General features: G+C 42.8%; 2 protein-coding genes and 1 pseudogene across 2 annotated transcripts; 1 reads left to right on the top strand and 2 right to left on the bottom strand.

Moving 5' to 3' along the window:
* Positions 1-6,391: 6,391 nt before the first annotated feature.
* Positions 6,392-6,795, top strand: LOC116744521 (programmed cell death protein 5-like). Its single transcript, XM_032614361.1, has one exon. It carries the CDS (start codon positions 6,392-6,394, stop codon positions 6,713-6,715), a length of 324 nt encoding a protein of 107 aa, XP_032470252.1. The 3' UTR covers positions 6,716-6,795.
* A 4,185-nt stretch (positions 6,796-10,980) lies between these two features.
* Positions 10,981-11,702, bottom strand: LOC116744739 (annotated as a pseudogene).
* A 223-nt stretch (positions 11,703-11,925) lies between these two features.
* Positions 11,926-12,114, bottom strand: LOC116744793 (SNRPN upstream reading frame protein-like). The gene has a single exon (XM_032614865.1). It carries the CDS (start codon positions 12,112-12,114, stop codon positions 11,926-11,928), a length of 189 nt encoding a protein of 62 aa, XP_032470756.1.
* Between the last annotated feature and the right edge of the window lie 12,711 nt (positions 12,115-24,825).

The raw sequence follows: 24,825 nt of genomic DNA, 5'->3' as shown, positions 1-24,825 counted from the left end.
TTTACTATTAAAAAAAAATCCATGGATAAGCGGACCCACGCAGTTCAAACTCAGGCTGTTCAAGGATCAACTGTATAGTGTCTTAAAAGTCTCTTATCTTAAAATCATTTTAAGCCTATGTGCTAATCCCACAGTTCTAAGCATGCCTGATAGAACAGGAAACATAAAATACCTCGTAGCAATTACAAATCATTTGTGTACATATTGTTGAATGCTAATACAGGCCAGGCATTGAATTAGGAGCTAGAGATGATATACTGACATGGTTCATGTGGATGGGAGGAGACACCAGAGCACACAGTTCCAGGAATGTGATACTTCTCCCTCTAGTTTTAGAGAGAGACGGTTTTGATGTTGTCTGTTTTGCATCTGGTTGGTGGGGAAAAAAACCAAAATTAAATTTACTGTCTCACATAAACACTAAACTGGCCAAGTGAACAGGAGGGCCTGGTCTAACTCCTGCCAACCTTTTCCATTTTCTCGGACACTCCTCACCCTTCACTCATTGACTTATTAAAACTAAGATAAGCCAAGCCCTTTCCAGTCTCAGGACCTTGGAATGGTTATCTTCTGTGTTCATGCTCTGAGCAATCCACTCCTGGCTTTTCAATGTGACTAGTCCCTGGTCCTTAAGGCCCCACCATCAAAGTCCCCTTCTCAGAGACACTGACCACCTTACATCAAGTGTCACCCCTCCCCAGTACTTGGTTATTTATCCTTCACATAACCTACTTCATTTCCTTCATAATTCTTACAACTAGTGTGATGATTTTGTCACCGGCAAAGCCCATTAACAATTCCCGGGAGATAAAAATAGAAGCTGGGTAATAAAATAAAGTCAAACCATTTTTTTCCTTTGTACTCATAGGGTGCCCCATGCAGAGGCCTAGCATCCGGCACTTCAGACCAGAGTTCCCTGTGCAAAATGGCCATGCCCATCACCTCAGCTCAGCAGAAGTGCTGTGACGACATCTCAATTCAACATGGCAACAGTGAGCCATGTGCAGAGATGCACTGCCATCTGGAGCCACAAGCAGCACAGAGGCAGTCCACTCATAAGAACTCCACCCCCTCCCCGCTGAAGAGAACCCTGTAATGCAGTCCTGCCACCAATGGCCTGCCCAGAAGAGTGTGTACTCAAAAACACAAGCTTGCACCTCTCCCTTCTTTGATCAAAAAATAAAGCTTTCCTTTGCTTCTGAACCAAACTTAGTCTTAGTATTGGCTCCAATAACACCAGGCAGGAGAAAGGGTCAGTAACAAATTTAGGCAACCCAGGTGGGATGCACTGTGGCCTTTTCCACTAGGCTCTGGGCTCACCCTAGCTCCAGTGGGACGACAGCTGAGGCTTTGGGAGGTTCCTGTGAGGATGACTGACTCTGGTCTTTGGTCTTTGATAGAACAGCGGGAAGCCTAAGGCCGAATTCAGAGCAACTCTGCCCAGCAGCCTGATACCCAGTTGTGGTGTACACACAGGGTAGCCCCTAGAGTAATCTGGATGGCGCCCCCTTGAGGCAATCACACTGGGGCATCGGTGGTGATCAGAGACTGAAATTCACGTATGTCTGCCTGCTGCCTCTGGCTGGCCTTCTTGCGGTACCAGATGCCCGGGGATGGTGGGGTTGAGAGGAAGCCCAGGCAGTCTTGCCTGTGGCCTCAGCAGTAGTGCTGTCCCCTTAATCCCAGTACAAGGCAGTAGCGGCCACACCAGGACTTTTTGCCATCCTTGCCAACCTCAGGAGTCAACAGTACCATCCTCCCTAGTCACTTTCAGTTTGGTAAAGGAAAGTGGCCAAGAGGCGAGACCAGGAAGATGTCCAGGTATTGAGGACAGTCTGACAAAAAGGAACAAGGTCACGCAATCTGAGCTCAGAAAAAGGCACTGCAGACGCCCAAGTGAGAAAGGGTCCCAAGGTAGGTATGCAACCGGTGACTTGATCTCTCTTCCAGTCAGTGCTCGTTCCTCTAAGTGGACTAGGGAGCACTGCGAGCCACTCGCAAGACCAGGAACCCCATTACTGGGAAGCTCTTGAGCTGCTGACAAGAACAAGAAACACCCACCACTCGACCTCTTCTCCCTCGGCTGACAAGGCGACACTTGAGTGATTCTTTATCAACCAAGGTTCCACAGGCTCTCCTCCCCGTATCAGCACAGAATCCCAGCTGCCCCAGCAATCTGGTGAATAACCTACGGGGATCCCTCAGGCCTTTAACTCTCACCCAGTGGGAAGTCTGAAAACTCCTCCTTTTCAGCCAAAAGGAGGAAAGAGAAGACCCCCACCTCAGAGAGCTATGCCACACCCTAAGGAACCAAGTTGGTCAGGAACTAATGTGGCTAAGCTACTCTGGCCCGGAGGATGTCCTGTCTAACCTCCTGTGGGATATCCTGACTGAGGAAGGACTATCTCAAGCATGGGCCGTTACAAGTTCAAGGGGGACCCCCAGTTATATCAGAGTCCATGACATTTGGATGCCCCCTATTTGGGCCTTTTTAGGAATCCATTAACAGTTTGGTGCTAGTTCCAAATTTCAGAAATCTTGTTTGGGTCAAACCTTGTGACAATTCTGTGCCAACAAATCACTCTAACTGCCTTCTCAGTAGCTGGAAACAAATTCAAGTCAGAACACCTAAGGTACAGGGAACCAAATATCTACCATAGCGAAGGACAGCCCAGTAGGGTGCCTCCTGCAGAACTGGCAGTTTTTCAGGTATGACCTCCTGACCCCAAAACATTTAAGCTTCCTATATAATACAGCCTGGCCCCAATACCAGCTGGGAGATGGGGAAAGTTGCCCCGTCCACAGATCTCTAAATTACACTATTTTACAATTGGACCTGCTATGCCAGAGACAAAAGAAATGGGGTGAAACTCCCTATGTCCGGTTATTTTTTTATGGCCTTATATCAGAACAAAGGCCTTCAAAAGGCATGTGGGCTCTCCTCCGCTGGTACGTCCTTGACCCTCCTCTGAGGACCTCCTTGATCTCTTCCCTAACCCTCCTCCTACTGTTCCCTCCCTTCCCTCTTCCTTCATATGTTCCCATTGGGGCCACAGGCCTGAAGGGCCCCCTCCATACCAGCCCCCTCCCTCCAGAACCCAGCCCAGAGCTACACAATGCCGGACTAATTACCAGTCAGGGGCCAACACCCCACCAGGAAACGTACTCCCTTTGAGGCAGGTCCTTGCTGGAGAAGGAGGGCTCTCATCTCATCCAGGTACACATCCCATTTACCACTTTGGATCTGTGTAGCTGGAAAAGTCATAGTAAGGGGTTGAAAGAAGATCCAGAGGGGTTCCTGAATCTGATTAGGGGAACGTTTCAGACCCATGACGCCACCTAGGCTGACATTCAGAGCCTCCTCAATGTACTCTTAATGGGGGAAGAAAAGGCCACAGTCTTCAAAAGCCTGAGAGGAGCAGACATAGAGAACAGAAATCATGCAGGTCATGCTATTTTCAGACCAGGGAAGCAAGTGGTCCCAGATAATGAACCCAACTAGGACCACTGAGACCATGGAGAAGCGGATGGAAGACAGAGACTGACCCGTTATAAAAATATGATCCTAAAGGGAATCCAGGCAGCAGGAAAGAAACAAATTGGAATAAGGGAAATCAACCAGGAGCCAATGGAAAACCCTTCAGCATTCCTAGAGCACCTCAGGGAATGTCTCTGAATCTATATGACCACTGACTGAGTCATTGGAAGGGAATGCAATCCTGAGGTCATATTTCATTTCCCAAAGTGTTCCTGACCTTAGGCTTAAACTTCAGAAATTAGAGATAGAACCAGATATTCCTACCTCTCACCTGGTCAAGGTTGCCTACTGGGTGTTTAATAACAGTGATACAGAGGAGAAAAAGAGGATAAAAAGGCACGGAGGCAAGCCCACCCACTGGCCGTTGCCCTCCAATGTCAACGGGGGGGGGGGCACGGGAATTTGGACTAACTGCCCACAGAGACTCTTAACTCCAGTGAGTGACCCCCAACCCCCACCGAGGGATAGCAAACCGAGGAAACAAGGACCCAATCAGTGTGCCATATGTAAACAAGAGGGACACTGGAAGGAAGAATGACCTCGCTGCCCTGGAAGGGGGGAGGAAATGGCAGATCCCAGCCACCACCCTCAAAGGCAGATGGTCCAAGCCAATGAAGAATAATGGGGTCAGGGGGCTCCTAAGCTGGCACTTCAATTGAGCCCCCCGAGGAGTCCCAGCTGACACTGGACATAGGGGAAAAGCCTGTCGAATTCTTAATCAACACTTGTGCCACTTACTCAGTTCTGAACACCAGATTAGGCAAACTCAGTCATAAGAGTTGTAAAATTATGGGGGTATCAGGGAAGGCCCAAGAAAAGGCATTCAAAGAGCCATTAGAATGTAAATTGGATGAATACACACTCACCTATCCCTTCCTATATGTTCTTGAATGTGCTATACCCCTGCTAAAAAGAGATATCTTACATAAATTGGGGGATACTATCCACCTAATGGGAGACAAACTAGAGATTGGTGTCCCCTAGAAAGGGGGTACAAGATGACAATGTTAACAGCTGAGGACAAACCTCCCCACACAGAGCAAGTCGACCTCCATGGAGTAAATCCCAAGGTATGAGCCTAGGGATGGGTAGGACAAGCTGTAGGAGCCAGTCCCATGATAGTTCATCAAAAACCAGGACACACATGGCCCAACAGAAAACAGTACCCTCTCCATCAGGAGGCCTTCTGGGCATTGCCCCTGTTATACAGGGCCTAACTGACCAGAACCTAATTAGACTATGCTAATAAGCCTGTCATACCACCCATTCTCCCTGTAAGGAAACCCAATGGGGAATATCAGATGGTGCAGGACCTCAGGGCAGTCAATGAAGCCCCCAAGGATATACATCCAGTCCTCCCTAAGCCCTACACCCTGCTGGCCACTGTATTTTCCCCAAGTCCTGGTATTCTGTATTCGATTTAAAAGATGACTTCTTCTGTATTCCATTAGCCCCAGACTCACAAGAAAGTTTTGCTTTTCAGTGGCAGGACCCAAACACGTAAAAAAACAATACTGCTGGACAGTCCTGCCCCAAAGGTTCAAAAATTCCCCCACCATCTTTGGAGAAACTTTAGCTAAAGACCTGAAAGATCAACATCTGGAGGAGGGAACCTTCCTCCACTATGTAGATAACATTCTGATCACCAGGCTTATTAAGGAAGGCTCTGAACCACCTAGCCAATAAAGGATACGAGGTGTCCAAGAAAAAGCCTCAAATAGCACAAACTAGGGTGACCCACTCAGGCTTCATTCTCACAGAAGTTCAGAGAAGCCTACCCCAGGAAAGGAAAGAAGCCATTTGCAGCCTCACCTCCTCCTAAAACTAGAAGACAACTTAAGGGTTTCCCGGGGATGGCCAGGTTTTGCCACATCTGGATCCCTAACTATGGTCCATTAGCTAGGCCTCTATATGAAAAGTTCAAAGGAAAGGATGATGATCGTTTTGAATGGAATTCAGAATGCAAAGGGGCCTTTCAAGAATTGAAAAAGCAATTACTTCAGGCCCCTGACCTAGCCTCCCCCCCAGATTTAGTTAAACCCTTTGACCTTTACATTCATGAGAGAAGGAGGATCTCCTCAGGGTATTAGGTCAAAACCTGGGACCCTTACTCAGGTGGTTGCTTATTTCTCTAAACAATTAGGTCAAGGCACAAAGGGATGGCCTCCTTGCCTTCAGGCTGAGGAAGCTACTGCAGCCCTGATAAAGGAGGCTAAAAAGTTAATGTTTGGTCAGCCACTCACTATATGGACTCCACAGCAGATTCACGTTTTAGTAAGTTCTAAGGGAACAGAATGGCTACCCCCTGGAAGGTCAATTCAAGTCCAGACTGTGCTTTTAGACAATCCAGTGGCTATCATAATAACCTGTCACACACTAAATCCTGCCACCCTGATACCCACAGAAATGGGGTCCCTGGAGCGTGACTGTATAGAAACCACAGACGCCATCTATTCCAGTTGCCCCAAGCTAGGAAATGAGCCTCTTCCAAATGCCAAAAAGGAATGGTTCACAAACAGGAGCAGTTTTATGAGAGGGGAAGAAGTCTGGCAGGATACACTGTAACCTCCTGGACCCAAGTCACAGAAGCAAGAGGGCTACCCTCCAGGGACTTCTGTCCAAAAGCCTTAGAGTTCAGGACTGGGAGGATCTTCAATGTTTACACAGATTCCCAGTACGCATATGCCATCCTCCATGCACATAGGGCTATTTGGAAGGAAAGAGGTATGCTTACTGCGACAGCTGGAACGTGGCTTAAGCATACTGAAGCTCTCAGAAGTAGTACAGCTTCCCAGAGGTCTCTCTGGGTGGGCTGGAGCGTGGCCGCGGCTGCTCGCTCCAGACGGCCACACCATGGCGGAGGAGGAGCTTGAGGCGCTGAGGAAGCACAGGCGGGCCAAGCTGCAGGCGAAGCACAGGGACCCTGGCCATGTAGTGCAACAGGAAGCAAAGCAAAGGGAAGCAGAAATGAGAAACAGTGCCTTAGCCCAAGTTCTGTATCAGTCAGCCCAGGCCCGATTAAGTAACTTAGCACTTGTAAAGCCTGGGAAAACTAAAGCAGTAGAGAATTGCCTTATACAGATGGCACGGTATGGACAACTAAGTGGGAAGGTATCAGAACAAGGTTTAATAGAAATCCTCGAAAAGGTAAGCCAACAAAAAGAAAACAACAGTTAAATTCAACAGAAGAAAAGTAATGGACTCTGATGAAGATGACAATTATTGAATTTAAGACGTCTAGACACTGGGACTCAATGGAGCAATTCTAGGACAGATAACATTTGGCATAAGTTAAGATCTTGATGGGATGTTTATTTTGTTTATTGTCTATATGCCTTCTAAAAATAAACTTGTTATGCAAAAAAAAAAAAAAAAGTAGTACAGCTTCCAAAAAAGATGGTAGTAACGCATCGTAGGGGTCGCCAAAAGGGGGATGCAGAGGGAAACAACAAGGCAGATGCGCTTGCCAAAAGGGTGGCCAGAGAACTAGTAACTTGGCAACTACCCCTCATACCTCGAAGGCCAGATCCATCCAATTATTCCCCAATCTGCACAAAGGAAGAATCAGACAAAGTGCAAAACAGGGCTTCATCAGAGATCTAGGAGGCCATGGGTGGCTAGTTAATGAACACGAGCCATACTTCTTTCCCCAACTGCAGCTTGTCAAGCCATCAGGGAGGCTCATCAAGAAACTCACTATGGGAGGGAAGCCCTATATAATTGGTTAGTTGCGGTCACGGTAACTCCCGGCATGAAAAGTATAATCAGTCAGATAGTTGAGACATGCTGCTCTTGCTAATATGTCGGCCATGTACCTTGACTTAACTGGTGTCCTTGTCACCCACGCCATGCGGCCCAGGCCCTGGGTGCAGAAACTGCTTTTAACTATAGAAGCTAGTTGTGTTCTATCAACAGGTTACCACAAAGGCCCACAACAAAACCAGACCAAACTGGCTAGATCCAAGGTAGCAGGCAAAGTAAACTAAAGGTCACCGCTTTTCTTCCCCTCATTTATCTCTGTTTCCATACCAACTCCTGAGAGCTGAACAACACCTGCCCAGATTCATTTCTGTGTTTGTTTCAAAAGTACCTGGTGTTTGGCAGAGATGTTTTGCAGCTGTACTTTGAGAGGTATATGTTTTGAGAGATATACAGTGGTCAACCGCCCCAAACCGGCTCTGAATTGACCGCAGGAACGCACCTGCGCAGGTGAAACCTGGAGGTGTCTGCAAGTTACCTTTACTTCATTACCACACTAAGATCTCCACCCAAAGGGGCATTTGTACTCTGCTAGACACAGTTTGTGCATGTGCAAGAGGGCCTTGCGTGTGCAAGAGAGCCTGAGGGACTGCGCATACCCGGGCTGTTCCTGGAAATCTCTGTCCTTTTCCCCAGTTTCTGATGACGCACTTACCTCTCACCCCTTAAAAGTCCCCCACTTTCCTCCTTTCAGGAAGAAGGTGCCTTTAGAGCATGAGCTACCCTTCTCCATTCCCTAGCCAATGAATAAAAGCCGGTCTTGCTTGCGCCAAACTCAATTTCATTATTGGCAGCACGAACCTGAGGGGGAAAGAACACCCTGACCGAGCCGGGGGGGCTTCGGTTCAGCTAGGACCCCAAGAGGGGGGCCTCACGTCTAATTCGGTGACATCCTCTGTCTCCAAAAGGTTAAACTGTCTCACTCAGGGATATGAACAGTTAGGGCCAAAGCCTGGTGACATACATAGCTAAAGGGAGCTGGGGAGTTCTACTCCTCTACCCTGGGTTATGACGACACCCGAAATCAGGAGGCAGTAGTTACAGAAAGTGAACCTGCGCCCTTCAGCGCCCCTCGAGAATGAAGAGCAGGACAAATGCCAGAGGAGAGATTTGCCACCGGTAAAGCCCATTAACAATTCCCAGGAAATAAAAATAAAAGCTGGGTAATAGTGTCTTACCTTTTTTTTTTTCTTTTCCTTTGTGCTTATTCAGTTTCACCTGCCCATAGGCTGCTACACGCAGAGGCCCTGTACCCAGCCCTTTGAACCAGAGCTCCTCGAGCCGCACAGCTGCGCCATACACCTCAGCTCCACGGCCCCGTGCACAGGGGCGGCGCACAGCACTGCGATTCAAGATGGAGGCGGCGAGCCCGCGGGCGGAGACACTGCGTGACACCGTGACCTGGAGCGTGAGCAACACGCCTGCGCCAGACCCGCGAGAACTCGGCCCCCCTCCCCGCTAGGAGAACCCTAGCAGCCCTGCCCGCGGCCCATGGGGAGAGTGCGAGCTCGCACCTCTCCATTTTTTGATCAACGAATAAAACTTTCCTTTGCTTCTGAACCGAACTCAGTATATCATTCTATTTGGCTCCAACGACACTGGGCTGGAGGACCCTGCTGGGGCCGAATTGAAAGGGTTGTTAACATTTTTGTTGATCAGTTTCTTGTTTACTTGTTGTCAGGTTCCCCCACTAGAATGTGAGCTCCAGTTACCACGTCTCTCCTGCTCAATTCAGTGCCCCAAACCGCACCTGCCCCATACGGGCACTCAGTAAATGTGAGAATAAAGATAATACTAAAAGAGTGAGAGAATGCATGAGCAGACTTTGATTACAGACATCCCACGACAGACTAGTCTCCAAGGGTGACCTACAGCATGTAACTCGAACTACATTCCATAGAAAGAAGCAGGCCCTGGGAATTCCTGCCGGTCCAGTGGTTAGGACCCCACACTTTCACTACCAAGGGCCGGTCGGGGAACTAAGATCCCGCAAGTCGAGCAGTGGCCAAAAAAAAAAAAAAAGCATGCCCTGAAGTTCTTAATCCCTGATCTAGAGTTATCACATATTTGAGCACACACTCAGCCTACTAAAATGAATGATACAGAATATGTGATGATATGCTTTTAATCTTTTATGCAAAGTTAAATATAGGATAATATACACAACCATTTTCTTCCTTTTGAAACATCACAATTCATCATTCTAATCAGAGCAGGTATGCACCAAGCCCTGCTGGCAATGTGTTTCCAGTTTCTTCATCCACCTCTCCTTTGCTGTACCGCCATCCACTTGCTAACTACACAGTCCTCAGTATGATATTTAGAAGTTTAATTCTGGTAAGAAGTGGATGTTCCCTTTTTCTTTGGCAATTATGGCAAGTTGCTGGTGCTCTGAGTAACTATTAGCATTGTAATTAGTCACGTAGATGTCTATTTTATTCAACGTACTCATTATCATTTGAAATTATTTATTTTGTCTCTCCAACAACATGTCAGCTGCATGACAACAGAAATCTTGTCATAATTGTTCTTATATCCCTCTCCGCACCCCATCCCCAGTGCATAAAACACTACTAAACTCAACACTGGCACTTAATAAATTTTTGGATGAAAGTACAAACGATTGAATAAATGAATGAACCAATGAACTGTGTTTCACTGTTAGCTATGGATTTCATGTGTAAGATGTCTTTCTATTCTTGTCTGTTTCATCAGCTTTAGCTGTACTGAGTTACCCATGTAAACACAGGCAGAATATAGAAACCTAGCTTCAGTCAATGGTCATTATTTCTAGAATAAATCCAAACTGAATGATGTTAATTTTGTGTCCCATGTTCCTCATACGCAAACTCAGTGAGGCAGATGCTGTCATTGCTCTGACACCATCTGCAGCTCCTTATATACCAAGGGCTGCTTCTCTTCCTGATGATGTCTTGGAATATGATAACATGACAGTGCCTAGGAATTAATGCCTCAGAAGCAATCCTCAATTAATGAAGGGTAGGAGCTGACGGATAAAATCTAATGCTTCCCTGTCCTTCAGTGAAACAATGCTGAGGCATATTCTATACAGCATTTCCAGTGGCATTTGGAGCCCTGGTTGCCCATGGCAGACACCACTAATTAACAGAACTTATTTGGTTTTCCTCCCTTCCTTGACTGACTTATCCACTGTCTCACAGAAGACAGAGCACCTGATATCATTGCCCTGGGATTGAATCCAAATCCTTGTCCCCAGGTATCCTTTTGGGATGATATGAGGTAAGACATTGGAGAATTATGTAAGTATCTATCACATACAGTTGTTGAAAGGATTCACTGAGTTAATACAAGTAAAGTGATTAGAAGAGTGCCTGGGATGTAGTCTATGGTTCATAAATGTTATTTGTGAGTTGTTATCTAATATTATTTGTCTCCTCTGACCTACTTCCCCTTAATTTTGCCAGTATTGGTTTTCTATTTGGGTCCACACCTTTCCTCTTGATAGTTGTCTCAATCCCCAATCAATCTCTGAAATTTCTAGATGAAGTTCATCTACCTCCTTTTGAACCCACTTTTCTTTATTGCTCTATGCATTATTAGCTAATATTAATGCAGCAGAGGGGACAAAAGCTCACAAACACTACATACATTCCACAAGACGCACTGCAGGAAAACAGTGACTAAGAAGGATCAATAGTATCCTAGGGTCTTGGTGGCCACATTCATGGTGGAGGTGGACCTCTTACTCCTGGGGGAGGGGGTCTCATTCCTGGAGGGGGCATGCCTATTGGAGTCCCTCAAGTAGGGGAAGCCTAATTGGTGGGCCCATGGGTGGTCCCATACCAGGTGCAGGAGCCATAATTCCTGGAGGTAGGGTTGCTCAACCAACAGGTGTGGGGGCAGTCCCCTGTCCTGGTGGATACTGAGTTGGGGCTCCAGCAGTGCTGGCAGTAGCAGCACCTGCAGCAGCTGCTACAATGCCTCTTCCCTGTAGGGTCATTACCTGTTGGGATGCCTCCCCCGCAACCCCTCGGACAGGGCCTGCTAATCTAGCGGGAGCTTGGGGAATTGGAACACCGGGTGGAACACCTCTGCCAGCAGCTCTGCCAACCGCAGGGCCTCCTCCAGCTCCAGCAAGTGATATCCAAGCAATGCCAGTATCTTTGGGGGGTGGTCCCTCCACAGTCATGGAAACCAAGTTCTCCTGGCACAGCAACACCAGATCCAAAGCCCGCTTTTCTTCACGCTCTGGCTGCTTCGAATGCTTTGGCTTGATCTTCCTGAACTCATCACAATCACAGAGCATCAAGTTCATATGCTCGTCAAAAGCCTTAAAGGTGCCAGTGAAGATCCAATCATCTTGCAGGACACATCTCACCCTATAGTCAATGTGCTGCTCTTCCCCACAGTCATGATTGCTGCTCCACCAAATCCAATGCCCACAGGAAAGTTTCGGGATCCCTAAGACCTAAGGGAAGGCTACAGATTGAGGTATGTCGAAGGTTCTCCACCAAACAATGCAAGCTGGGGCAGAAGCTTCAAACAGTAGATAGAGCCTATTTTTATTTTGTTTGTTCTCTTGAAATCAGCTACCTGGGTGTTCCAATACTGCTTTAACAACCTCTCGGTATCTCAGCCAAGAACGCCTATCTCAGTTCTGCATGGAAATCCACCACAGGGACTTGCTGCTGCTGCTGCTGAGATCGCCTCAGGTACAGGTGACACTCCTGGTTGCTCAGTGAGGCTATCCTTCTGTGTTTGACTTGGACTTCTACCTCTGGTACGTGCTGTTCAACAGTCCACCTCAGGTGTAAATGGTCCCTGGCCCGCTCCATCACACCACTGGCCTCAGAACAGAACAGAACAGGTCAGGCATCTCCAGCAGCCACCCCACTCTGTGCTGCTCCTGCCACGGCAGCACCATCCAATCACTCCGGCTCAGGCTGCACATGGGTGGCCACACCCCTGAACCCACTTTTGATAGCTGCCTTTCAACTTGCCTTTCTCTAGGCCATCCGCAACAGCTTCAGAGGTAGGAACGTGAAACTCGACAGATCTGATTTAAAAGACTTACATCACTGCTGAGAAATAGCTGAGGACACTCAGGTTTTCCTGTTTGGCCATTTTCCCCCTGGAGAGATATATTGCTAAAGCAACTGCTAGGTGAGCATTTAAGAACAATTATAGTAGATCCAACTGACCAAGAATGTTGCTGGAAAGCTCATTGTCCTTTCTTACTGGTGTCAGTGCTCTGAATTTCTTGAGTTAATTTTCAGCTAAGATTTATTCTAGAACAATTCCAGAATGTCTGACTTTACAAAGCAGCTGTGTCAATTCCCTTAATGTGTTATGAGCTATGACTTCGCTATATAAAAACCCTTAGAATACAGTCAGGTAGTCACCTTTTTGATATTCATTTTTATCCTTTCTCCCAATGACTAAAGGCTATGAAACACTGTGAATATGCAATAAATACATCTTAATGGATTGGTATTAAAATTATAAAACAGTAAATTCTCTTTTGCATGTGGATATCTCTGTAACAACCAGATAATCTCTATTTAAACTAGCTGCCCCAAGAACCCTCCTACACTGTTGGTGGGAATGTATGTTGGTGTAGCTACTACAGAAAACAGTATGGAGGGTCCTCAGAAAACTAAAAGTAGAACTACCATATGATCCAGCAATCCCACTCCTGGGCATACACCTGGACAAAACTATAATTCAAAAAGATACATGCAGGCTTCCCTGGTCGCGCAGTGGTTGAGAGTCTGCCTGCCGATGCGGGGGACACGGGTTTATGCCCTGGTCTGGGAGGATCCCACATGCCGTGGAGCGGCTGGGCCCATGAGCCATGGCCGGTGAGCCTGCACGTCCGAAGCCTATGCTCCGCAATGGGAGAGGCCACAACAGTGAGAGGCCTGCGTACTGCAAAAAAAAAAAAAAAAAAAAAAAGATGCATGCACCCCTACGTTTATAGCAGCACTATTCCCAATAGCCAAACATGGAAACAACCTACGTGTCCATCTACAGATGAATGGATAAAGAAGATGTGGTACATATATATACAATGGAATAAGACTCAGCCATAAAAAAATAAGGAAATAATGCCATTTGCAGCAACATGGATGCAACTAGAAATTATCATGCTAAGTGAAGCAAGTCAGAAAAAGAAAGACAAATAACATGTGATATCACTTATATGTGGAGTGTAAAATATGGCAAAAATGAACCTATCTACAAAACATAAACAGACTCACAGTAAAAGAGAACACACTTGTGGTTGCCAAGGAGGTGGGGGGAGAGAGCGAGGGATGGACTGGGAGTTTGGGGTTAGTAGATGCAAACTATTACATTCAGAATGCATAAACAACAAGGTCCTACTGTATAGCACAGGGAACTGTATCCAATCTCCTGGGATAAAGGACAATGGAAAATAATATAAAAAAAGAATGTATATATGTGTATAACTGAGTCACTTCACTGTACAGCAGAAATTAGCACAACATGGTGTATCAACTATACTTAAAAAATTAAAAATATTCTATCAAACATTTAGAGAAGAGCTAACACCTATCCTTATCAAACTTCCAAAATATAGCAGAAGGAGGAACACTCCCAAACTCATTCTATGAGGCCACCATCACCTTGATACCAAAACCAGACAAAGATGTCACAAAAAAAGAAAACTACAGGCCAATATCACTGATGAACATAGATGCAAAAATCTTCAACAAAAGGCTAGCAAACAGAATCCAACAGCACATTAAAAGGATAATACACCATGATCAAGTGGGGTTTATCCCAGGAATGTAAGGATACACCCATTTATGACTAAAAACCCTCCAGAAAGTAGGCATAGAGGGAACTTACGTCAACATAATAAAGGCCATATATGACAAACCCACAGCCAACATTGTTCTCAATGGTGAAAAACTGAAAACATTTCCTCTCAGATCTGGAACAACACAAGGTTGCCCACTCTCACCACTATTATTCAAAAGAGTTTTGGAAGTCCTAGCCACTGCAATCAGAGAAGAAAAAGAAATAAAAGGAATCCAAATTGGAAAAGAAGAAGTAAAACTGTCACTGTTGGCAGATGATACTATACATAGGTAATCCTAAAGATGCTACCAGAAAACTACTAGAGCTAATCAATGAATTCAGTAAAATAGCAGGATACAAAATTAATGCACAGAAATCTCTTGCATTCCTATACACTAATGATGAAAAATTGGAAAGAGAAAATAAGGAAACACTCCCATTTACCATGGCGACAAAAAGAATAAAATACCTAAGAATAAACCTCCTAAGGAGGCAAAAGACCTGTATGCAGAAAACTATAAGACACTGATGAAAGAAATTAAAGATGATACAAATAGATGGAGAGATATACCATGTTCTTGGATTGGAAGAATCAATATTGTGAAAATGACTCTACTACCCAAAGCAATCTACAGATTCAATGCAATCCCTATCAAACTACCACTGGCATTTTTCACAGAACTAGAACAAAAAATTTCACAATTTGTATGAAAACACAAAAGACCCCAAATAGCCAAAGCAATCTTGAGAAAGAAAAACAGAGCTGAAGGAATCAGGCTCCCAGACTTCAGACTATACTACAAAGCTACAGTAATCAAGATAATATGGTACTGGCACAAAAACAGAAAGATAGATCAATGGAACAGGATAGAAAGCCCAGAGATAAAGCCAGACACATATGGTCACCTTATTTTTGATAAAGGAGGGAAGAATAAACAATGGAGAAAAGACAGCCTCTTCAAATAAGTGGTGCTAGGAAAACTGGACAGCTACATGTACAAGAATGAAATTACAACACTCCCTAACACCAAACACAAAAATAAACTCAAAATGGATTAAAGACCTAAATGTAATGCCAGACACTATAAAACTCTTAGAGGAAAACATAGGCAGAACACTCTATGACATAAATCACAGTAAGATCCCTTTTGACCCATCTCCTAGAGAAATGGAAATAAAAACAAAAATAAACAAATGGGACCTAGTGAAACTTAAACGCTTTTGCACAGCAAAGGAAACCATAAAAAAGACTAAAAGACAACCCTCAGAATAGGAGAAAATATGTGCAAATGAAGCAACTGACAGAGGATTAGTCTTCAAAATTTACAAGCTGCTCATGCAGCTCAATATCAAAAAAACAAACAACCCAATCCAAAATGGCCACAAGACCTAAGTAGACATTTCTCCAAAGAAGATATACAGACTGCCAACAAACACATGAAAGAGTGCTCAACATCACTAATCATTAGAGAAATGCAAATCAAAACTACAATGAGGTATCACCTCACACCAGTCAGAGTGGCCATCATCAAAAAATCTACAAACAGTAAGTGCTGGAGAGGGTGTGGAGAAAAGGGAATCCTCCTGCACTGTTGGTGGGAATGTAAATTGATATAGCCACTATGGAGAACAGTATGGAGGTTCCTTAAAAAACTAAAAATAGAGCTACCATATGACCCAGCCATCCCACTACTGGGCATATACCCTGAGAAAACCCTAATTCAAAAAGAGGCATGTACCAAAATGTTCATGCAGCTCTATTTACAATAGCCAGGAGATGGAAACAACCTAAGTGTCCATCATCGGATGAATGGATAAAGAAGATGTGGCACATATATACAATGGAATATTATTCAGCCATAAAAAGAAACGTAATTGAGTTATTTGTAGTGAGGTGGATGGACCTAGAGTCTGTCATACAGAGTGAAGTAAGTCAGAAAGAGAAAAATAAATACCATATGCTAACACATATATATGGAATCTAAAAGGAAAAACAGGTTCTGATGAACCTAGGGGCAGGACAGGAATAAAGACACAGACGTAGAGAATGGACTTGAGGACACAGAGAGGGGGAAGAGTAAGCTGGGACGAAGTGAGAGAGTGGCATGGACATATATACACTACCAAATGTAAAATAGATAGCTAGTGGGAAGCAGCCACATAGCACAGAGAGGTCAGCTCAGTGCTTTGTGTCCACCTAGAGGGGTGGGATAGGGAGGGTAGGAGGGAGATGAAAGAGGGTGGAGATATGGGAATATATGTATATGTATAACTGATTCACTTTGTTATAAAGCAGAAACGAACACACCATTGTAAAGCAATTATACTCCAATAAAGATGTTAAAAAATAAAAAATAAAAAATAAACTCGCTGCCCCAAAATTTATAACCAAAGTTATAGATATTAAAAAACCTTTGTTATGAATTAGTCTGACATAATTGTGATATATATAATGAGGATGTCTTCTCTTTATCAGTTATTTTAAATTGTGGTGAAATATACATAAGATAAAATTTACCATTTAACCATTTTGAGGTTAATACAGTTCAGTAGTGTTAAGTACACTCACAGTTTGGTACAAGCAATCTCAAAATTTCTTTTCATCTTGCAAAACTGAAATGTTACACCCATTAAACAATTCATTTCCCCTTACCCTGAGTCACTGGCAACTAAACTCCTTTCTCTCTCTATGAATTTTTTTACTCTAGGTACTTCATATAAATGGAATCACACAGCATTTGCCTTTTTGCATCGGTCTTATTTCACTTAGCAGAATGTCCTTAAGGTTCATCTATGTTGTAGCATGCATTAGAATTCCCCTCCTTTTTAAGGCTGAATAATACTCCATTGTATGTACACACCACATTTTGTTTATCCATTCATCCATCGATGGACACCTAAATTGTGCCAACTTTGGGGCAATTATGTATAATGCTGCTATGAACATGGTCATGCAAACACCTCTTTGAGACCCTGCTTTCAATCCTTTTAGGTATATACACAGAAGTGGGATTGCTGAATCATATAGTAATTACATTCTTAATTTGGGGGGAACTGTTATACTGTTTTGCATGGCAGCTGCACCATTTTATATTTCCACAAAGAGTGCACAAGGACCACAATTTCTCTACAAGGTGACTCCATTTTTTCAACTATCTCTAAATGTTACCACATCTTGGTCTCCATTTTCTTTTAGTCTTTCTTATAAATTGTAAATATCCTATTTACATACTCGTATTTACCTTTGAACAATTTTTTAAAACTAATATTCACTGAGTGCCTACCTTGGTCTTGGGGATTTTTTTTTTTATTGAGTAAGCACTAGCCCCTAAGCTCTAGAACCTCTCTGACTAGTATAATATGTATAAAAATACGTGAAAATTACAATATGATATGAAATTGTCTCATATACATATGTAAAAAAATACTGTAACAATGTCAGTTGACGTTTCAAAGAGAATACATCATTGTGGGTTGTTTTTTTTCTAACATCTTTATTGGAGTATAATTGCTTTACAATGGTGTGTTAGTTCCTGCTGTATAACAAAGTGAATCAGCTATACATATACATATGTTCCCATATCTCTTCCCTCTTGCATCTCCCTCCCACCCTCCCTATCTCACCCCTCTAGGTGGTCACAAAGCACCGAGCTGATCTCCCTGTGCTATGCAGCTGCTTCCCACTAGCTATCTATTTTACATTTGGTTGTGTATATACGTCAGTGCTACTCTCTCACTTCATCCCAGCTTACCCTTCCCCCTCCCTATGTCCTCAAGTCCATTCTCTACATCTGGGTCTTTATTCCTGTCCTGCCCCTAGGTTCTACAGAACCATTTATTTTTAGATTCCATATATATATGTTAGCATACGATATTTGTTTTTCTCTTTCTGACTTACTTCAATCTGTATGACAGATTCTAGGTCCATCTACCTCACTACAAATAACTCAATTTCGTTTCTTTTTATGGCTGAGTAATATTCCATTGTATATATGTGCCACATCTTCTTTATCCATTCATCTGTCGATAGACACTTAGGTTGCTTCCATGTCCTGTCTATTGTAAATAGTGCTGCAATGAACATTGTGGTACATGACTCTTTTTTTTTTGCGGTACGCGGGCCTCTCACTGCTGTGGCCTCTCCCGTTGCGGAGCACAGGCTCCGGACGCGCAGGCTCAGCGGCCATGGCTCAAGGGCCCAGCCGCTCCGCGGCATGTGAGATCCTCCCGGACTGGAGCACGAACCCGTGTCCCCTGCATCAGCAGGCGGACTCCCAACCACTGCGCCACCAGGGAAGCCCCATGACTCTTTTTGAATTATGGTTTTCTCAGGGTATATGCCCAGTAGTGGGATTGCTGGGTCATACGGTATTTCTGTTTTTAGTTTTTTAAGAAACCTCCATACTGTTCTCCATAGTGGCTATATCAATTTACATTCCCACCAACAGTGCAGGAGGGTTCCCTTTTCTCCACACCCTCTCCAGAATTTATTGTTTGTAGATTTTTTGATGATGGCCACTCTGACTGGTGTGAAGTGATACCTCATTGTAGTTTTGATTTGCATTTCTCTAATGATTAGTGATGTTGAGAATCCTTTCATGTGTTTGTTGGCAATCTGCATATTTTCTTTGGACAGCTACATGTAAAAGAATGAAATTAGAACACTCCCTAACACCATACACAAAAATAAACTCAAAATGGATTAAAGACCTAAATGTAAGGCCAGACACTATCAAACTCTTAGAGGAAAACATAGGCAGAACACTGTATGACATAAATCACAGCAAGATCCTTTTTCACCCGCCTTCTAGAGAAATGGAAATAAAAACAAAAATAAACAAATGGACCCTAATGAAACTTAAAAGCCTTTGCACAGCAAAGGAAACCATAAACAAGATGAAAAGGCAACCCTCAGAATGGGAGAAAATGTTTGCAAACGAAGCAACCGACAGAGGATTAATCTTCAAAATATACAAGCAGCTCATGCAGCTCAATATCAAAAAAACAAACAACCCAATCCAAAAATGGGCAGAAGACCTAAATAGACATTTTGATCTAGACTGCTGAGAAGGAGTTTCAAGTTGAAAAGAAAGTGTAAGAGAAAAGTGCATTATAAACTGGCAATAACATATGTACAAAGGCAGATGGCTTTGAGAGACTGGGACCAGTTTGGTCCCCAAACGTATTAAATGTCATGCAAAATTCTTGTTTATGTTTGTATCAATGCATATAATTAAAATTTCATTCATGAAAGTATAAAATGGAATGGAGATAGAGTCCATCCTCCAGATTAGTTGCCTTTTGTAATCAAGCCCAACACAAACCCAAGCATACAAAGCTTAACTTTGTTATTAGACCACCGTGATTTAGCCAGTCATCTGGGATTGTGACAGGAGCAGAAGGTAGATGCCCCACGGTCAATCTGATATGAAGTGTTTAAAGAAACCTACGAACCATGTCTCCATTAATTTGATCATGTCATAGAACCATTGTAACCGTAAGTAAGGGTCTCTCTGTATGGGACACCATGATAGACATTCCTTTAAGAGAGTCCTCATCATCCTTGCATGATTAAAATCAAAGTCACAGAAAACTGTTGCAGACAGATTCCAAGAACATCTGAATATAAAGTTCCATCCAATTACATTTATTTATTTTACTTATTTTTGGCTGAGTCAGGTCTCAGTTGTGGCACGTGGGATCTTTGTTGAGGCATGCGGGATTTTCATCGTGGTGCGCCAGCTTCTCCCTTGTTGTGGTGTGCGGGTTTTCTCTTCTCTAGTTGTGGCGTGCAGCCTCCAGGGTGCATGGGCTCTGTAGTTTATGGCACGTGGGCTCTAGTTGAAGTGCATGAGCTCAGTAGTTGTGGCACAGGGCTCAGCTGTCCCGCAGCATGTGGGATCTTAGTTCCCTAACCAGGGATCAACCCCACATCCCCTGCATTGCAAGGCGGATTCTTTACCACTGGACCACCATCAAATTATAAACCCACACAAATGTATATGTCATATATATATATATATATATATATATGACAGGTATACTTATATATATATATATATGGGGATATATATATATACATATATACACTAAAAATATTACTGAGATTTTATATATATATATATATATATAACTACTTAGGATACATATATCCTAAAGAAAGAATGCATACTGTAGAACAGAGGATAAGTAGGTGTCATTGGCAGGTATGTATATTAATAGAGTGGGTCAGTGGATCTTTGGGGAAAAGTCACTACTTGCATTTATCAGGAAAGTTCACTCAAGGATGTTTTGAGAAAGTTCAATTTTTAAAGATGATCTACACTTTGCACATAAAGAGCTAACCATTAAGGTAGTAAATCATAGATCACAGTTAGTTAACGTTACCTAGATAGCAGAAAAAGACATTATTCATATGTAAAAAGTAAAAAATTTACTACCAAACTAATGTTATCAGGTGTCTCATTATTTTTACCCATGGAAAGAATGATACACAAATCTTTCATTAATATTTGGGTGCATATAAGCTAACCTTTTTTCTCTATCCCCAGAGCCAACATTTATGTAATTATTTGATATATATAATTTTTTTATCAAAAGCATTGGTGCACATCAGTGAGAACTTTCAACCACCTTGAAAATGACTTTTAGAATATTTCATTAGCAGACTGTCTTTCAGAGCCTGAGATGACATTCATGTTTCTTCATACTAGTCTTTCATCCATAAAACCCTTTGTTCTGCTGAACAGTTTTCAGACAATGTAGGCAATCAAAAAAAAAAAAAAAAAAGGAAAGAAAGAAAAGAAAGCATCCATTCCAGCATTTGATCAGTCTTATCAAATCCCATCTATTAAAAATCTTTTTAAATCTTTCTAAGAATTTTATTTCCCTTCTTTCAGTATCATATTATTTCAAAAAACACCTCCCCAAGCTTAAGGAAATGGGAGCTTGATATGTCATAGGAGTGAGGCACAATTCATGGTTATATTTGATCCATTTTTATCACTTTCAATAAAGTATATGGAAAAATAACAGCTGTGTTCATTTCGAAGGTTTATTTTTAATTACATAAGATTGAATTTGCAGCACTCAAACAATTGGGGAAAAAAACACTCAATTACTTAAGTAGCATTATATACACCAAAAAAATAATATGTTCAGAATGAAATAATCCAAATAGTCAAGTAGATATTTTTCAGTATTTTAATAACAATCAAATGTTAAGTGATTATTTTGAAGAGCAATGTATTTATAACACATCCTGTAAAGTGGGTGTGTTTTGGAACCACAAAGACTCAGGACTATGTACAACATGGAAATCCACTGTGTCTAGTCTCCACAAGGCAAGAATCACGTTGACTCTCTCAGCCCTTCCAATATTTATGTGCAAAATGTGTATCATTTCAGCTGATCTCTTTTGGAAGCTTAAAAATGGAGCTATTCCTAAACAAGTAAAATTTTAATGTATCTTAGCATGTGGAAGTACATGACCTGTGAAATATGTACATTTCAGAAGCAGAAAATTCTGCTTTTCCTACACAACTCTGCCTACTAATCCTACTATGGTAATTTAAACAACTACTTGGAGAGTTTAGTCTTAAGGGTTAAAAACAAACCACTAAAATCTGAGAAACACCAAGTTCAACTTGATTTACTATCTTTTATATATTACACTTCTGCCTGTCGTATTAAGGCCCCAGGGGCCAGACTGAAATGTGCCAGATTCCTTTTCATAATAGAGATTTTAATTTCACCTTTTGTTCTAGAACTTAGAATTTCCAAGTTTCGTTATGTTTTAATATTTTGTTGTTCAGGCTAGTTTGCTTTTATCATACTTTGTGATATTATGGTTTGTAAACGAAATAAAAAGTAGAATTTGGTTTCAAGTTGTGTAACTTAGAACAGAGAAATGGAAATTGTCAAAAAATTAAAGGGTTAGAAGAAGCAAGATTCTTTCTATACTTCTCTTTCCAAAAATATTACTAAGAATTTTTAAATATGTCAAAATACCTCTTAAACAAGAGAACCATATCTAAAATAGTCATAGAGCACTTAAAGCAACTTTCTACCCCCTTCAGCCAATTAGACAGGAAATATTTCTCAGTCAGTCTTAGAACTCAGACACTGTAATAGCACGTTGGAAATGGAACCAGTTAAGATGGGAGAAAAACTACTTTCTAGAAAAGCCTTCCAAAGAAGCTTCATGGAGAGAAAGAGTTTAGCAATACACTTAAATTCACATGAGAGATGTTCCAGCATTTGTGCAAAGCTGATATGACTTGTCAAATAAGAATCAAACTTTCTCTGGGTAGGAGGAGTCAAAACTCTTTTAAGGAAAACTACTTATGGGAGGAACAAAAGGAGTGATGAAAGTGAGATGTATAGCATATACTGAAGAGGGATGGGGCTCTACTGAAGAGACAAATAGCTTTTTTAGCTATTCTAAATGTAACTGATCGTGTTCATGCATCAGTTTATGCCTTTGGGATGTTTTTAGGGTTTTGGACATTTGAACATTTCTGTATTCAATCATTTTCACTGAGCACCTGCTATGTTTCAAACACTTCACTAGGCACTGAGGTTATACAGATGATGGCTACACTTAAAATTTTGCAACTTTACAATGGTGAGAAAGGAATACACATACAGTAGAAACCATACTTGGAATTTTGAATTTTGACCTTTTCCCAGGCTAGCAATATGCAGTACAATACTCTCCTGATGCTGGGCAGTGGCAGGAGCCGCAGCTCCCTACTTTGTCAGCCACGTGATCACGGGGGTAAACAACCGGTAACACTTACAACCATCATGTACCCAGACAACCATTCTGTTTTTCACTTGCAGAACAGTATTCAATAAATTATACAAGCTATCCAGCACTTTCTCGTAAGATAGGATTTGTGTTAGACAATTTTGCCCAGTTTCGGGCTAATGTAAGTGTTCTGAGCACGTTTAAGGTAGGTTAGGCTAAGCTATGATGTTTGGTAGGTTAGGTGTATAAAATGCATTTTTGGCCTAACGATGGGTTTATCGGGACATGACCCCACTGTAAGTCAAGGAAGACCTGTAATGACATTTAAAGCAGAATCTCCAGTGGGGGAGACAGCATGTTACAGAGCTCATGTGCATATACAAGTTTCAGTGAACATGCAGTAAGCAGGACATACACACATCTCCTTACAGATTGGTCCTAAGATGTCTCTTTTATTGATCTGGCCTTTATTGTTGTCACGGTTTTGGAAAATTACAGGGAGATCTTGCAAGGTACTGTTTTGAGTCTGTGACTCTGTATATGAATAAGGGTCTGCCATCTTAACTCACATCTGCCAACCATTACCCAAAATTTATTTCCAGTCATTCCCTAAACGCTCTCCCTTAACAGTAACTCCTCCTCTTCCCTTCTGTTCCATCCTTGATTTACTCTCCGCAATCTACCTTCTGCCCCAATACTGCCCTGACCTCAATAAAGGGGCAAAACCTCTTGTGATGAATTCCAGTAGATATTTCTCAGTCTGTGCTGTGTATATTTTGTTTGCCCCTCTTAGATCCACTCCCATCTCTCCTCCAACCTGCTCTACCCCAGAGGCTGACCTATATGGACTATGTTCATTGACTGCCTTGCTTCTGATTGGGGTTGGACGATAGAAAGCACAGGCAAGAGCAGCAAGGGGAGGAGTCAAGAGAGGGTCAGGGTAACTACACTCCAGCACCTCCCTGCAAAGCCCTTCCATCACAACTTAGAGCTCCTTCAGCGGCAGTCTCCCACAAAGCTCTCTCATGCCAGGTTCCGACAGTTGCTCCTTCCTCCTGCCCTGTTAGGCTGAGAAGCAGTCATGGCATCACCCTTTACCAGCCCTGCTGAAAGGCACTGTCACTTGGAGTTTCCCTGCATCTTTCTCAACACCTTGGTAAACGATCTCTTATTAAGCTCTCCTAAATTACCCAAGTTGAGAGTGCAATCTGTTTCCTGCTGGCAATCTGACAAACTACAGTCCTTATCTTACTTTCCTGCTCTCCAACATTTGATGCCAATGTCCACTCTCTTCTTATCTCTGACTCTACCTGCTTAGTCTCCTTAAAGAGTCTGTCTTAGTGTGGTCAAGAAAAAGTAACAACATTAATCTTCAACAGCCCTCCCCCATTAACATACACTCTGAGTAAAAACAATGTGCTTTGATGGAAACACAGCTTCAAGACAAGTTCCCTTACTGTCACTGAGACACACACACACACACACACACACACACACACACACACAATCCAAATTAGTTTTGTGAAATAAAATTCATGTTTATGGCAAGACACGAAAAATTTAAGCATAAAAATTCTCTGCCCTTTGGCCTCCCCTCTCTTCCCACTGTGTACTGTGTATCTACATTACGCATCGACCAGACCTCCTCCATCAGCAGGAATGCCTGCTCAACCATAAAGAGCAACATCCGCCTAGCATCAACAAGATGACTCTTTAAAAGAAAACATTCCTTCTTCATCTTGTGAGGGGTCACACGACCCACCACGATGACGCATAGATCTGGATTATGTAAACTGTCAGTAATACGTTATTTGATGTACAGCCCTCTGTCTCAAAAAAAAAGCATATAACTGTGCCTTGATTTCTAACCAACGGAACAGTTCTCGGAGCTTTCTGAGATGCTTTTCCCCAGGTTACAATCCTCATATTTGTCTCTAATATTATTGATTTTTTTCGTCGACAGTTTTAT

The sequence above is a fragment of the Phocoena sinus genome, chromosome 19 (assembly GCF_008692025.1).
Source record: "Phocoena sinus isolate mPhoSin1 chromosome 19, mPhoSin1.pri, whole genome shotgun sequence".
In the NCBI taxonomy this organism is placed as follows: domain Eukaryota; kingdom Metazoa; phylum Chordata; class Mammalia; order Artiodactyla; family Phocoenidae; genus Phocoena; species Phocoena sinus.
Note: the sequence above shows the minus strand (reverse complement) of the source record. Positions and strands in the feature narration are given on the sequence as shown.